This window comes from Podarcis tiliguerta (genome assembly GCF_965153285.1).
Source record: "Podarcis tiliguerta genome assembly, chromosome: 5".
NCBI lineage: Eukaryota > Metazoa > Chordata > Lepidosauria > Squamata > Lacertidae > Podarcis > Podarcis tiliguerta.
Genome location: NC_139538.1, coordinates 67229083 through 67243198, shown reverse-complemented (window position 1 = coordinate 67243198; position 14116 = coordinate 67229083). Strand labels below are relative to the sequence as shown.

At 45.6% G+C, this 14116-nt stretch overlaps 1 protein-coding gene across 2 annotated transcripts in view; it reads left to right on the top strand.

The window, feature by feature from the left end:
- The window catches only part of NPFFR1 (neuropeptide FF receptor 1), a 22181-nt gene extending 10215 nt beyond the window's left edge, over positions 1–11966 (top strand). The window contains exons 3-5 of one of the 2 annotated variants that reach the window (XR_014511607.1): positions 5882–5981; positions 8355–11493; positions 11576–11966. Coding sequence is in view for 1 of the 2 variants with exons in the window: in XM_083441424.1 (XP_083297550.1) it covers positions 5882–5981; positions 8355–9246 (992 nt within the window). In the remaining variant the exon portion in view is untranslated. Of the gene's footprint in view, positions 1–5881; positions 5982–8354 lie in introns of both variants that reach the window. The other variant, XM_083441424.1, reaches the window with a different exon arrangement.
- The last annotated feature ends 2150 nt before the right edge of the window (positions 11967–14116 follow it).

Genomic DNA, 14116 nt, shown 5'->3' with positions numbered 1-14116 from the left:
CTGCTCGGGATTCTTTAAAAGTCCTGCATAGTGCTTTGAAACCCAACTTTGGGAGTTCAAAGCATTCAATCATCTGATGTCAAATTTAACTTGTGAGTCTAACATCTGCTAAGGAACATGCAGAACCAAAATGGTTTCTTATTCCGTACTAGGCATGACCATCACGCATTCAAAGAAGGAGCCACCAATTCTGCCAGGCTGAAGCAAGTCACTTGTGTAAGCCTATGCAGATCTTTGAATCTCAGCCGATATTTCATAGAGCTTACTATGTCTAATATTCCTTAGACTCTGGAATATTCAGTGAAATGGTGTTGGGAGATAGCTGTCAACAAGCGATTTGTTTTTCTTATCCCTTTTAACCAGCAAGGAGGTGGAAATGTGATAATGAAAGGTTAAGATGCAAGCTACTACTTATGGAGAACTGCAGATAAGATATGGAAATGCCTGAGATGTTTTGCCCAAACATCAAATACCTTATTAGCATAATTCCTCATTCCAGTGGAGCATGTTAGTATAGCAGCATGCCAGAAACCAGTTAGGGGGCAATTCATTGATCAGTTAGTCTGGAGAAATCCGATTGGCCTCAGTGGAGCTCACTGTAAATGACCCTTGAATATTTCTCTTTAGGCAAGTCTGAGCTCTGCCTAATGCCAAATCTAAGGATGTTCTGATTGGACTTTGGATTGGATTGCAGGACTGAGCCATTGCTGTTTTTAATCCTGAAAGCAGCAATAGGAAAGAAGCCAAGCTGCATGCTTAAAGCTAATGCTCCATGTATGTGTGTTTGAAAAACACTGTTCCGAAATTATGTTATGATTCACATTTCTGCTGTCCAAACGAAAGGGAGCACACGGAAAGCAGCTAGTGCTAAGAGCCTGAGAGACGAGCACAAAAAGATACAGAGGAGTTTTGGAAACGGATATTACGCTACTGGCTGCCTCTATCTCTGTTTTTGCTGCAGTACGTAGCCCTGGCATTGCACTCTTGTAAGCTAATTTGTACTTAAAACAAGATCAGATTTCTGACTAATTATTATGCAGAGCAGGCAGGCACATTCCGACTCAGCCGGGGCGGCCCTGTCAACGGCTGAAAACCTTAATTTGTTAAAATCATATTTATGTTTCTGAACTGCTATTAGCACTTCAGAGCTATGCCTAAAAGACCCCATTCCACACTGTATCCTTTTAATCAACAGAATAATGAGCTACATGCCAGTTACGAGATTGCTATTGCTTCCCCAGCTCCCAGGGGAGGATAGCTTCAATTTCCCGCTCTGATTTTAGTGAATTAAGGATGGGCTTCACCTAACCTGCCCTGTTACTGGAAGCTGTGCACAAGGACTTTCACTTGCACAGTGGGGCTTTCCCTCCCCCCATGTCACCCACACCCCCGAAATTAGCTCTGGGAGGGTCAGGAGAACCCCCAGAATAGCATGGGGGGGGAGGATAGTTCACTTTGGCAAAAGGGAATGCTTGAGCAAAGGAAAGGATTCTTTGAAATCCACCCTATGTATCCAGCTGTCTATGGGTGGTAGTCAATGCTAGTCTTCCTCAGAGTAGGCCCATTTGAATCAATGAACCTAATTTAATCATGCCCATTAACTTCAGTGAGTGTACTCTGAGTAAGATTAGCACTGGATACCTTGTTTTATTTACACATTAAGATCTGGAAATTCAGGATACCAATTCAAATTCCCTGCAGTGGTGCCATTAGGTGCCCCTGGCTTATTGGAGAATTAAAAAAACCAAATGCATTTATCCTATGTGACTGTAAATAAATATGTGGTTAAGTGGTGGTATGCACCTTGAGTGAGGCTCTGTTGTTTAAGCTGCTACGTCTGTCTCTAAAAAGTCACCCTGGTCTTGAGTGTGAGTTGTCTCAGCTAGAAGCTTCCCTGGGCTTGCTGACATCTTCATTTGCTCTTGATCTGTGGAAAGTCAAATAGCTTCTCCCCATTGCCACCTCCACTTGCTATTAACGATGGGTCCTTCCTTGTAGATGTCAAAGCTCTTCCTTTATTTATATGGTCTTTGTGTTTCTACAACAGAGGTCATAGAATCATAGAGTTGGAAGAGACCACAAGGGCCATCGAGTCCAACCCCCTGCCAAGCAGGAAACACCATCAGAGCACTCCTGATATATGGTTGTCAAGCCTCTGCTTAAAGACCTCCAAAGAAGGAGACTCCACCACACTCCTTGGCAGCAAATTCCACTGTCGAACAGCTCTTACTGTCAGGAAGTTCTTCCTAATGTTTAGGTGGAATCTTCTTTCTTGTAGTTTGGATCCATTGGTCCGTGTCCGCTTCTCTGGAGCAGCAGAAAACAACCTTTCTCCCTCCTCTATGTGACATCCTTTTATATATTTGAACATGGCTATCATATCACCCCTTAATCTCCTCTTCTCCAGGCTAAACATGCCCAGCTCCCTTAGCCTTTCCTCATAAGGCATCGTTTCCAGGCCTTTGACCATTTTGGTTGCCCTCCTCTGGACACGTTCCAGTTTGTCAGTGTCCTTCTTGAACTGTGGTGCCCAGAACTGGACACAGTACTCCAGCTGAGGTCTGACCAGAGCAGAATACAGTGGCACTATTACTTCCCTTGATCTAGATGCTATACTCCTATTGATGCAGCCCAGAATTGCATTGGCTTTTTTAGCTGCCGCGTCACACTGTTGGCTCATGTCAAGTTTGTGGTCAACCAAGACTCCTAGATCCTTTTCACATGTACTGCTCTCAAGCCAGGTGTCACCCATCTTGTATTTGTGCCTCTCATTTTTTTTGCCCAAGTGCAATACTTTGGTCGCTGGGCTAGAACTCCCAGCAGCCCCAGCTAGCGTGACGAGTGGTCACAGATTATGAGATTTGTTGTCTAACAACATCTGGGGGTCTCAGGTTCACGTATCAGTCTCCCCCAGTACTTTCCCCATTTCTTGGCTTCAGGGAACCCATTCCACATTGGTTCACATTGACCATTCAACAGTAACACCTTGCAGAGGATTCTGGGAAATGTTCTTGGGTGCGCAGTAAGTTCACACATGAAGCCTTATGTGAAATGGGAGGGCACTGCAGGAACTAGCCTGTGTTCTCTGAAGGCTGTGAATTGGACTGCAATGAAAAAAATTGATCCATCTTGGACAAACTGCCCTTGAGGGAAGTCAATCCAACATGACGGTTCTGCTAACAGGAAAATAGGTTTTGAACTCCACTGTGCTTAGCCTGTGGTCTATAGTAAATAAAATAATACACAATGGAATGATTTTTCTCGAATGCTTTTTAATTTAGCAATTTGAGCTTTGGGGTTTACAGCTACTAGCACCATTCCCAATTACAGGCCACAGCAATGCAGATAGAATATCTACCCAGTTTCAGTCCCCAGTATTTTCAGGTAGGAATGAGGGGGGGAAACCTTCCAAACCCCTGGAGAGTTGCTTGACATTATCCTGTAGATAATGTCATGGCAGATGGACCAGTGGTCTGACAAGGCAGCCTATTATGGGAAGGAAAGGTTGTAGGGCAGTGGTTTGGCACCTGCTCTGCATGTCAAAAAGCCCCTGGCATCTCCAGGTACGACAGAGAGATGCATCTGACATTCTGGAGGCCTACAAGGAGTCCCTAGAGACAAAAGACTGAGCTGGAGGGACATAAAGTTTGCCAGCTTTCTATGTTCCTATAGCACATCTGTCTCTTTGAACATTCTGGGTCTAAAAGCTGTCATTTGGAGATAGAGATTAGTGAAATATTTTGTCCGTCCTCCTGCTTTCCTTCTGTCCCCCACCCCTCCTGTAATGATCAATGGTCTGTATGTTGGCTCTAAGTATACCTTTTGCCTCCTCATCAAGTGACAACTATCCACTTACCCTCTTATCACCTTGAGCACTTATAGCTGTCAAGCAAGGGGGGGGGCATAAATGCGCCAGTAACTTTGAGGATTCACTCTTCTAATTGCAGCAGTAAAGCAAAAAAGATGTTTGTTCTCAAAACAATTGCAGATTTTGCAGCAAAAGCTCTGAACATATTTTTAAATGTGTGGCTCACTCCCATATTTAGCTAGTTCTCTTTACTATCTGGGGAAGCGGGTGGCGCTGTGGGTTAAACCACTGAGCCTAGGACTTGCCGATCAGAAGGTCGGTGGTTCGAATCCCCGTGACAGGGTGAGCTTCTGTTGCTCGGTCCCTGCTCCTGCCAACCTAGCAGTTCAAAAGCACGGCAAAGTGAAGGTAGATAAATAGGTACCGCTCCGGCGGGAAGGTAAACGGTGTTTCTGTGTGCTTCTCTGGTTCACCAGAAGCAGCTTAGTCATGCTGGCCACATGACCCGGAAACTGTACGCCGGCTCCCTCGGCCAATAAAGCGAGATGAGCGCCGCAACCCCAGAGTCGGGCACGACTGGACCTAATGGTCAGGGATCCCTTTACCTTTACCTTTACTATCTGCTCTCTATTGTTTCTTGCAGAACTTTACACCCGTCTTTCCAATCGGCAACCAGCATATATGATGAAAATGAAGCACATTTGCATAATTTCTGATACAAATAATAATTAGTAGCATCATTATGCATATGTTCTGATTCTGCTAGGCATGGAAAGGAGCGGTGCAATTGTAGCGCTGGAATCCTGCCCCCTTGCACTTACACAGCAATTCCTTTTGCTTCTGAGATTTTGCTAAGGATTGCCTCTGCACATTCAAATCTTTTCAGTCCAAAGGGCTAGAAAAGCTTTGCCCATATCCTCTCTACTGATCAGAGTATGTCTAATCAATCAATATCTCCCATCATGTAAGACACCTGTGTTAGACGGGAACAGCAAGTGCCTGTGGGCAGGAGAGTGTTCTGCACATTCTCTTAAAGGAGATGTCAATCTTTTTCTTTTTTGACAGTAGGAATTTCTAAATGGGTAGCAGTGATACCACATGCTTCTAGTTCTGGTGCCCTGCACAAATCTGACTTATTCAGAAATGAATGGGATTGTGATCGTATGGTGAATGGAGACATCTAGAGGAAGCTGAAAACATTAAATGCCGGACGCAGCATGCTTACAGGCTTGGGAGCACTGCATTTCTAAAGGGCAACACAGTCCTGCTTGCTACAGGAAGATAGATAAGGTCTGCCTCAGGACATTTGGGCATTTAAAGTAGATAATCCAAATTACTCCACCTCAAGGAACAAAACTACCCTGTAGTGTAGAAGGTTGAAGCTAATCTTGAACACAAAATGTGTATGATTTTTTTAAAACATAATTTAAAATAGACACCATAAACACAGGGAATGGTGTCCCTATGGGAAATGGGATTATGCTGAAAGAAAGTGCAGAGGAAGCCATTGAAAGGGTCTGCTGGCACCTTTGTTATTGCTGGATCTGAGCCTGGGAAACTGAAAAGAAAATTGGTTGGCCAAGTGATGCAATAGGATATTATAATTAGTAATGAAATCCCCATCTTTGGAAAAGAGAGAAGAGTGGATAAACGTTGGGTTGAAAAGAAACAAATCGTGATGGAGTTGCCGCGCCCGAATGGTGATTCCCCTGGGCATGGGTTCTCTCACAGGGACTTGATGCTAACTTGCAACTTATGAATGCTTTGGAGGCATTTATTTGTGCTTGTTTGTCAGTGAATGGTTATATGTCACATTGGTCAGGCTACACTGGTTGCAGGTCGTTTCATTTTCCCCCACAGTTTCAAATAAATATTACAATATTGTTGCATGTTTGGGGAGTCAGTCCGCATGATGCCAGAGCCCTTTTCGATTCTTGGTGTCCAAACTAGATGTGGTTTAGCAGCTCTCGGAGAAGGCTCGGGTTCGATCACTATGTGTTTGCTATATTACCTCTCATGAGGTCTAGAATGTTAAGAAATGCACTGCAGTTGACACTCTGCATATCATTCCAGGCTGGCCATTTGACATCACCATGTGTAAAATGAGTGGCCTGGTGCAAGGGATGTCTGTCTCCTCTTCAGTGTTCACCCTGGTGGCCATTGCAGTGGAAAGGTAGGTTTGTTCTATTTATTTCAAAGCGGTTATAAACCACTTAGTGTTTTTAAAAACCTCAAATTGATATGCGGCATAAAAACAGTAAATGGTATCATTAACACAAAGGCAACCTTCCATATAAGAACAGGAAAAATACAGCATATTTAAAAAAAAATTGAACAGGAATTCCTGCAGACAAAAACAGGGTGTGATTTCATGGGCCAGGTCATTGGCCATTGCGACCCATATGTTGGCAACCTCCTATCTGGACTATTGCAGTGTGCTTGATGTGTGGCTTCCCTCGCAGCTTGCCCAGACACCTGCAGATAGTACAGAATGCTCCTTATCAGGCCCATACCATGTCGACGCTGAGGGATCTGTACTGTGCTGCCTTCTAGCCACCAAGCCAACTTTAAGGTTCTGCTGCTTACATAAAAAAAGGTAAAGGTAAAGGACCCCTGACAGTTAAGTCCAGTCGCAGACAACTCTGGGGTTGCGGCGCTCATCTCGCTTTACAGGCCGAGGGAGCCGGCAGACAGTTCTTCCGGGTCATGTGGCCAGCATGACTAAACCACTTCTGGGGCAACGGAACACTGAAACCAGAGCAGCACACGGAAATGCCATTTACCTTCCTGCTGGAGTGGTACCTATTTATCTACTTGCACTGGCATGCTTTCGAACTGCTAGGAGCTAGGATGGAGCAATGGGAGCTCACCCTGTTGCGGGGATTTGAACCACTAATTTTTTGATTGGCAAGCCCAAGAGGCTCAGTGGTTTAGACCACAGTGCTACCCTGCTGCTTACATACAAAGTCCTGATTAACTTTGGACCAAGGCTACCCTCCACTGCCCAGCCTTGCAACCAGCTTTGGGAACCCAGTTACTTTTGTCATGACCCAATGATGATTGGCTTGTGGTAACACAGAGGAGGCTTCCCTCTTCCCCGCCACTGGGGGCACCAGTTTTGCAGAATGCTCTCCCTGCTGAAATATGAGGCCCCATCACTATTGGCATTCCATTACCTCCTGAATGCCTACCTGTTTAGACAAACATTTCCTTGAACTCCCTGATTTGTTTTTAAACTGTTTTAATTGTCATGCTTTTTAACTGGCTTTTGTTTTGCTGTATATTTTAATTGAGGACGTTTTGGTGCTCTGTGTATTTCATTACACATGGAATTTTGTTTATTGATTTTATAGTTGCAAACCACTTCAAAACCATTTTGGCATATACACAGTATATTAGCTATTATTAATAAGAAATAATAGCCAACACAGTAAATAAGCAACAATTTTTAAACCCCCATCAAAGGCATATGCAGAGCCCCAAAATAATCTTCTCTGTCAACTATGGAAAATGTTACAATGGTACCATATATAATTTTGATAACATTTTATCCGTTTATTATTTATGTTTAACATTTTTAGTGCTTCTACCTTCTCTATAACCCACTGTCTCTGAGGATCTATCGCACATTGCATAGTTTTTAACTTCTTGCAACTCTCCTTGAATGTTTTGGTAGAAAAGTGGGGTGGAAATTAGAATAACACCTCCCTTCTCCCAACAAGGGCTTCAGGGAGAAATACTTTTCCCTCCCTGCATTTTATCAGCACAACAACCCTGTCAGGTAGGTTGGGCTGATTAGCCACTCATATCATGTCTGAGGAAGAATCTGAGCCCAGGTTCCCCTGACTGAGGTCTGGCTGGTTAGTTTCAAAAGCTGCTCATGTTTGCTTTTGCTGATGAGAACTTTGGGGGTCTATTGAAGTTAGTTCATATGTTTCCTTTTAATGGCGTTTTGTCCTGAAATTATCAGCTCCTTTTAGAAAAGCTAGAAAGCCACGACTGAGGAGCAGTTTTCCCTCATGCAGGAAAACTGCCTTCTCAAAATGTCGCTTATAAAAGGCCCTTAAAACTCCTTGTGTTCTGGTACAGTACACCCCACAAGTCTCTCAGCAGACCATGAAGGAAATGCTTGTTTCTCATAGCTTTTCCAGTGTTGTATCTGGCTCTGTGGGTTAAACCACAGAGCCTAGGACTTGCCGATCAGAAGGTCGGTGGTTCGAATCCCTGCGCCGGGGTGAGCTCCCGTTGTTCGGTCCCTGCTCCTGCCAACCTAGCAGTTTGAAAGCACGTCAAAGTGCAAGTAGATAAATAGGTACCACTCCGGCGGGAAGGTAAGCGGCATTTCTGTGTGCTGCTCTGGTTCGCCAGAAGCGGCTTAGTCATACTGGCCACATGACCCGGAAGCTGTCTGTGGACAAACGCCTGCTCCCTCGGCCTATAGAGTGAGATGAGCGCGAAACCCCAGAGTCGGTCACGATTGGACCTAATGGTCAGGGGTCCCTTTACCTTTATCTGAATATATTGCTTTTTCCCTCTTCTTGCTTAGGTTCCGCTGTATAGTGTACCCATTCAGGCAGAAGCTAACTCTAAGGAAAGCTCTGGTCACCATCATTATAATTTGGGTCTTAGCCTTAATCATCATGTGCCCCTCAGCAGTCACCCTGACCGTCACCCGGGATGAGTACCACTTCATGCTAGATGCCTACAACAATTCCTACCCGCTCTACACCTGCTGGGAGGCATGGCCGGACAAGGAGATGCGCAAGATCTACACAACCGTTCTTTTCTCTCACATTTACCTGGCCCCTCTCACCTCGATTGTGATTATGTACGCTCGGATTGCCTTCAAACTCTTCAAGTCATCCGCAAGCATTAGAGGCTCCCAGTCGGAGGAGAACGAGGGAAGGAGAGTGTCCAAGAGGAAAATCAGAGTTATCAACATGTTGATCATTGTGGCGTTGTTCTTCACCCTCTCTTGGCTGCCCCTCTGGACTTTATTGCTGCTGACAGACTACGGGAACCTCACCGAGAATCAACTCAACCTCATCACGGTTTATTTTTTCCCCTTTGCCCATTGGCTGGCTTTCTTTAACAGTAGCATCAACCCAATCATCTACGGGTACTTCAATGAGAACTTCCGGCGAGGATTCCAGGAGGCCTTCCAAGTCCAGCTCTGCTCCATGGAAACAGAACACAAAAACACCTATTCTGACAGGACCAACAGTGGGTTGCTTTTTGGGGCACGCAATCGGATTTTTGTCGAAGTTCAAGGCAGTGACTCAGCACAGCCCTCTGAGTCTGGTCAGAGTAGCCTTTTGAGAACAGGGCTGTATCCTGCAAGGAACGGAAGGGTAGCTCACCATGGTCTGATGGTGGAGGACTTTGACAGCAAAAGTTGCTCCCCCAAAACTGTCAGTATCCCAGCTTGGGATATCTAAGGATATTTGAGATGCTGATGGATTGATTATACAATATATCGTTACATTACTTTCACAGCATGTGAGCCAAATCCATTTCCAGTAAGCTTTTCAAGACCAAAACCCATTGTCGGTGTAGATATCTAAGTGAAGGGACTTGACGTTTGTGGAACTTCCTCTTCTTATCCTGGGTTTTGATACTTCAGTATGACACGCACCAGTTTTTATAAAGCACTGCAATTTATAAATGCTTATTCCTCCCCTTAGAACCTTGTATATATTCCAAATGAGGTGTTGGGATTCAGGCCTGTGTTCAGGGCTGTCTTAAGCATATCTCACAGAGTTGTCGACCTTTTTTTAAGGGGGGGACTTCGGTCCAGCTCGTTTACATTGCGTGGTCCAACGCGTTCTCGGCGCCCAGATCGCAGCCCAGACGGCCTCCCACGAAGCCTCCCTCTAAGTGCCCAGCGCCCCTTACATGTCCCCATCCAGGGAAGTCCGCATGACAGGAAGGCCAGCAAGCAGATCAGCTGCCTTGTCGGCTGTCCCATCCTCGCCCGGCGCCAGGATTGCACAGGGCGCTTCCCTGCTCCACTTGCAGACTCCACAGGGAGGCGTGCAGAGCAGTGATGCACCCAGAGATGGGTGGGAGAGACATGCCCGCCCTGCCCTGCACCCACCCCCGATTGCACCCGCCAGGCACCCAGGCAGCCCCGGCAGGAGGGGACGCAAAGGGGCTTCCCTGAGCCGGACGCAGTGCGCTCCAATGGGCAGCTGAAAGGAGAGGAGAGGGCAGGGAAGGGAGCATGCCCTGACTCTCCTTCCTGGACACTCAGCCTGTGGTGCCCTCCAAAATCTGGTGCCCTGGCGCCATGCACCACTAACGTCTATGGGTAAGACGCCCCTGCCTGTGTTTAAAGAGGAACCAGACAGAACAATTATTCTGAAGTAGATTTCTAAATAGAAGGGCAGTTGGCTGTGACTGGTCAGCAACCTCATCTGTTGGAGACTGCTTGTTGTGCTACCTCAACAATAAAAGCAAGGTAAGAGTGACAAGTGAGAGGATGAAAAGCCTCCATTCAAGAAACAGGAAGATACAGTATTTAGAGCACACACGCATGCAGACCATTCACTTACTCTATATCAGCCCCATAATTGAGCCATTAACTTTTGTGAGACTGCCCGAGAATGATTCAAATGTTACTGTTGTGTCACGGTTGCTGCTTCTATGTGATCAGATGCCAGGGTTTTTTTTTGGGGGGGGGGTGGTTGTTGTTTTGTTTGTTTTCGTAGGAAGGTGTCTCTGGAATCTGAGATTCCCAGCTAGCATATATTAAATTTTGAGAAGCAATTTCAAAACCTACAGTGTTGGCAGAGAACATTGTTTATGTTCCCAGCTTATTGGGGTGGGTGTGGGGTACCAGTTTTATTTATGTCACCAGGAGCTAAGTTTAAATGATGGCAGCACAGCCAGATCCTGTCAGGGATTTGGTTGGGATTTTTTGTGTTAATATGCATCACTTTAAACTTGAATGCCGTTGATGTGTGTATCTCATTGGCCAATTTGTTGCCCATTCACCCTCTTGGACAGATTGTGACCAAGCTGGTGTCATCTACCTCACTGCTCAGCCTTGACTCAGTGTTATTTATGAATAAGCTAAATAACACCAGCCCCAAAACATATTCTTAGAGGAATGTGTCTCTTAGTTTTAACAATGAAGAAAATTATCTATCTCCTCACAACCCCTGCTTCCTGGTGTATGCCCATTAGAGGACTTACCTGTACTTTTATCTGTTTATTTTTCCCACGGTTACTAAGTCTCCTTAGGAACCTTAGCTGAAAGAGTATGTAAAAGCTTTTTGAAAGTCCAGGTATATAATACCTGTCAGATTACCTCTACCTGCATGTTTGTTGGTGTTGATACACTAAAAAAAATAAAAAATCTCGAAGGGGTGTTGAGGCAGTGTTCCGTTTATTTTATTATGCTGACTTTAAATGTTTAGCCCACCTTCCACACAACTTTGCAGAGTAGCTTGTTGTTCCTTAATTATTACACAGGGGATATAGCTGTGCTGTAAAGTGCAATATACAAATATGACACTAGATGGCGACAGTGAGCTATGCAAAATTCAATGTATTTTTCAAAACTTTTTTCATATGTGTGTAGATTCCACCCTGGAGAGGAGATGACATCCTCATTTCATTTCAGGAAGGAATGCATTTCTACCACATGAGGTTGCCAAATGATAAAATAAAGAGACTGTCCTGCTTTTTAACAGCAGCTTGATCTACAGAAATCAGCAGATGAAGCTCTTCGCAACAGGAAGAAAAACATGGTTTCAAATCAAGCTGCTGTGAAAGGCACTGGATCAGGGACCTTTTTTAAAAAATAAAAATAAAAATAAAATGGCAGTTCTACTCATTTCAAATACATGGCTTGTATCCTTCATTACCCCTACATTTTAAAGAATAAAAAAACCAAGAAAATGGAGGGTGTGCATGTTTGTATAAGAAAGCATCATTGAAGCTCAAAGGCAAACCCAAGAAGAGAATTCATTTGCTGAATAAGTGTTTACTGCCTGTATTGGTCCGTCGTCTTCCATTGCACTGTGACTAAAGACTACCTACCAGAACTCTTTATTGCCATTTTTGTAAATTAGCAGTCCTGTGTTGTAAAAGTGGTCATGATGCTATTACACAGTTGTTGACAATGTATCAAAAATAAAAGATACTCTCTGTTGCTGTGTGCTTTTAAATTATGATAATATTTGTAGCTGCTGCCGCTGCAAGTCTCTGTTGCATTTAGGGTCGGCCAGCTTCTAGCCAGAGGAAGGAAGCTGCCCCGTGAACTTGAAACAGTTTAGCTTATATGTCCAAAGATGAACAAAGTGCTTTCCTACATGTCATATTGGGCAATGTTAAGGGCCCTTAGGGAGTTTAGAGTATGTCACAATCACATTACTTTTAGGCCCCCTACAGTCATCATTTCTCCATACCAATTATCACACACAGCTGCAATGTAATTGTAATAATAATAATAATAATAATAATAATAAATTTTATTTATATCCCGCCCTCCCCAGCCGAAGCCGGGCTCAGGACGGCTAACAACAATTAAATAATCAAACAATCAAATAATCCAACATTCTAAAAACATTCCATTATAAAAATTAATTAAAATCAAATTAATGGCAACCGTTAAGCAAAATTCTGTGCAGGTTGCCAGAGGAGGGAGTCAGGCTGGGCCCTGACCAAAGGCCTGGTGGAACAACTCTGTCTTGCAGGCCCTGCGGAAAGATGTCAGGTCCCGCAGGGCCCTAGTCTCTTGTGACAGAGCGTTCCACCAGATTGGTGCCACAGCCGAGAAAGCCCTGGCTCTAGTTGAGGCCAGCCTAACCTCTCTGAGGCCTGGGACCTTCAGGATGTTTTTATTTGCAGACCGTAGGTTTCTCTGTGGGGCATACCAGGAGAGGCGGTCCCGTAGGTACGAGGGTCCTAGGCCGTATAGGGCTTTAAAGGTTAAAACCAACACCTTAAACCTGATCCTGTACTCCACCGGCAGCCAGTGCAGCTGGTATAGTACCGGATGAATGTGATCTCGCAGCGAAGACCCCATAAGGAGTCTCGCCGTGGCATTCTGCACCCGCTGGAGTTTCTGGGTCAGTCTCAAGGGCAGCCCCACGTAGAGCGAGTTACAATAATCCAGTCTGGAGGTGACCGTCGCGTGGATCACAGTGGCTAGGTCAGGGCGAGAGAGATAAGGGTCCAACTGCTTAGCTTGGCGGAGATGAAAAAATGCCGCCTTTGTTATAGCTGTAATCTGCGCCTCCATGGAGAGGGAGGTATCGAAGATTACACCCAAACTCTTAACGGACGGTGCTGGCACTAATTGCACCCCTGCAAGAGATGGGAGTTGCCCCCCCAATCCCATATCGTCCCGTCCCAGCCAGAGGACCTCTGTCTTCGCAGAATTTAACTTCAACCGGCTCCCACGTAACCATCCAGCCACAGCTTCCAAGCATCTGAACAGTGTGTCTGGGGGCGAGTCAGGATGGCCATCCATCAACAGATAGAGTTGGGTGTCATCGGCATACTGATGGCAACCCAGCCCAAAACTCCGGACAAGCTGGGCGAGGGGGCGCATAAAGATGTTAAAAAGCATCGGGGAGAGTATCGCACCCTGGGGCACTCCACACACCAAGGAGTGGCGCGATGACAATTCCCCCCCAAGCGCCACCCTCTCTCCCCGACCAGAGAGAAACGAGCGCAGCCATTGAAGGACTGTGCCCTGGATCCCCACGTCGGCAAGGCGGTGGTCCAGGAGTTCGTGATCGACCATGTCGAAGGCTGCTGATAGATCTAAAAGAATCAACAGCCCCGACCCGCCTCGATCCAGCTGCCTGCGGAGATCATCTGTTAGGGCGACCAGAGCCGTCTCGGTCCCATGACCAGCGCGGAAGCCAGACTGGAATGGATCCAGAGCCGATGTTTCATCCAGAAACCTACCATGCATAAGCTTGCTTTCTGCTGCTCTGAAGGGTAGGATCCGAACCAATGGCTTTAGGTTACAAGAAAGGAGATTCTAACTAAACAGCAGCAGGAAGAACTTTCTGGCACCAAGAACTGTTCAACAGTGGAAAGGACTAAAAAAAAAAGTGGAAAGGACTCCCTCAGAAGGTGTTGGGCTCTCCTTCCTTGGAGGTTTTAGGCAAAGGTTGGATGGCCACCTGTCATGGATGCTTTAGTTGAGATTCCTGAATTGCAGGGCGTTGGACTAGATGACCCTCAGGGTCCCTGGCCAGTTCTGTGATTCAAACCTCTGTAAGCAACACTCCTAGCTGTCCAGCAATAAAACTGCTAGCACTTTTACAACACTCATCATTTGTCCCT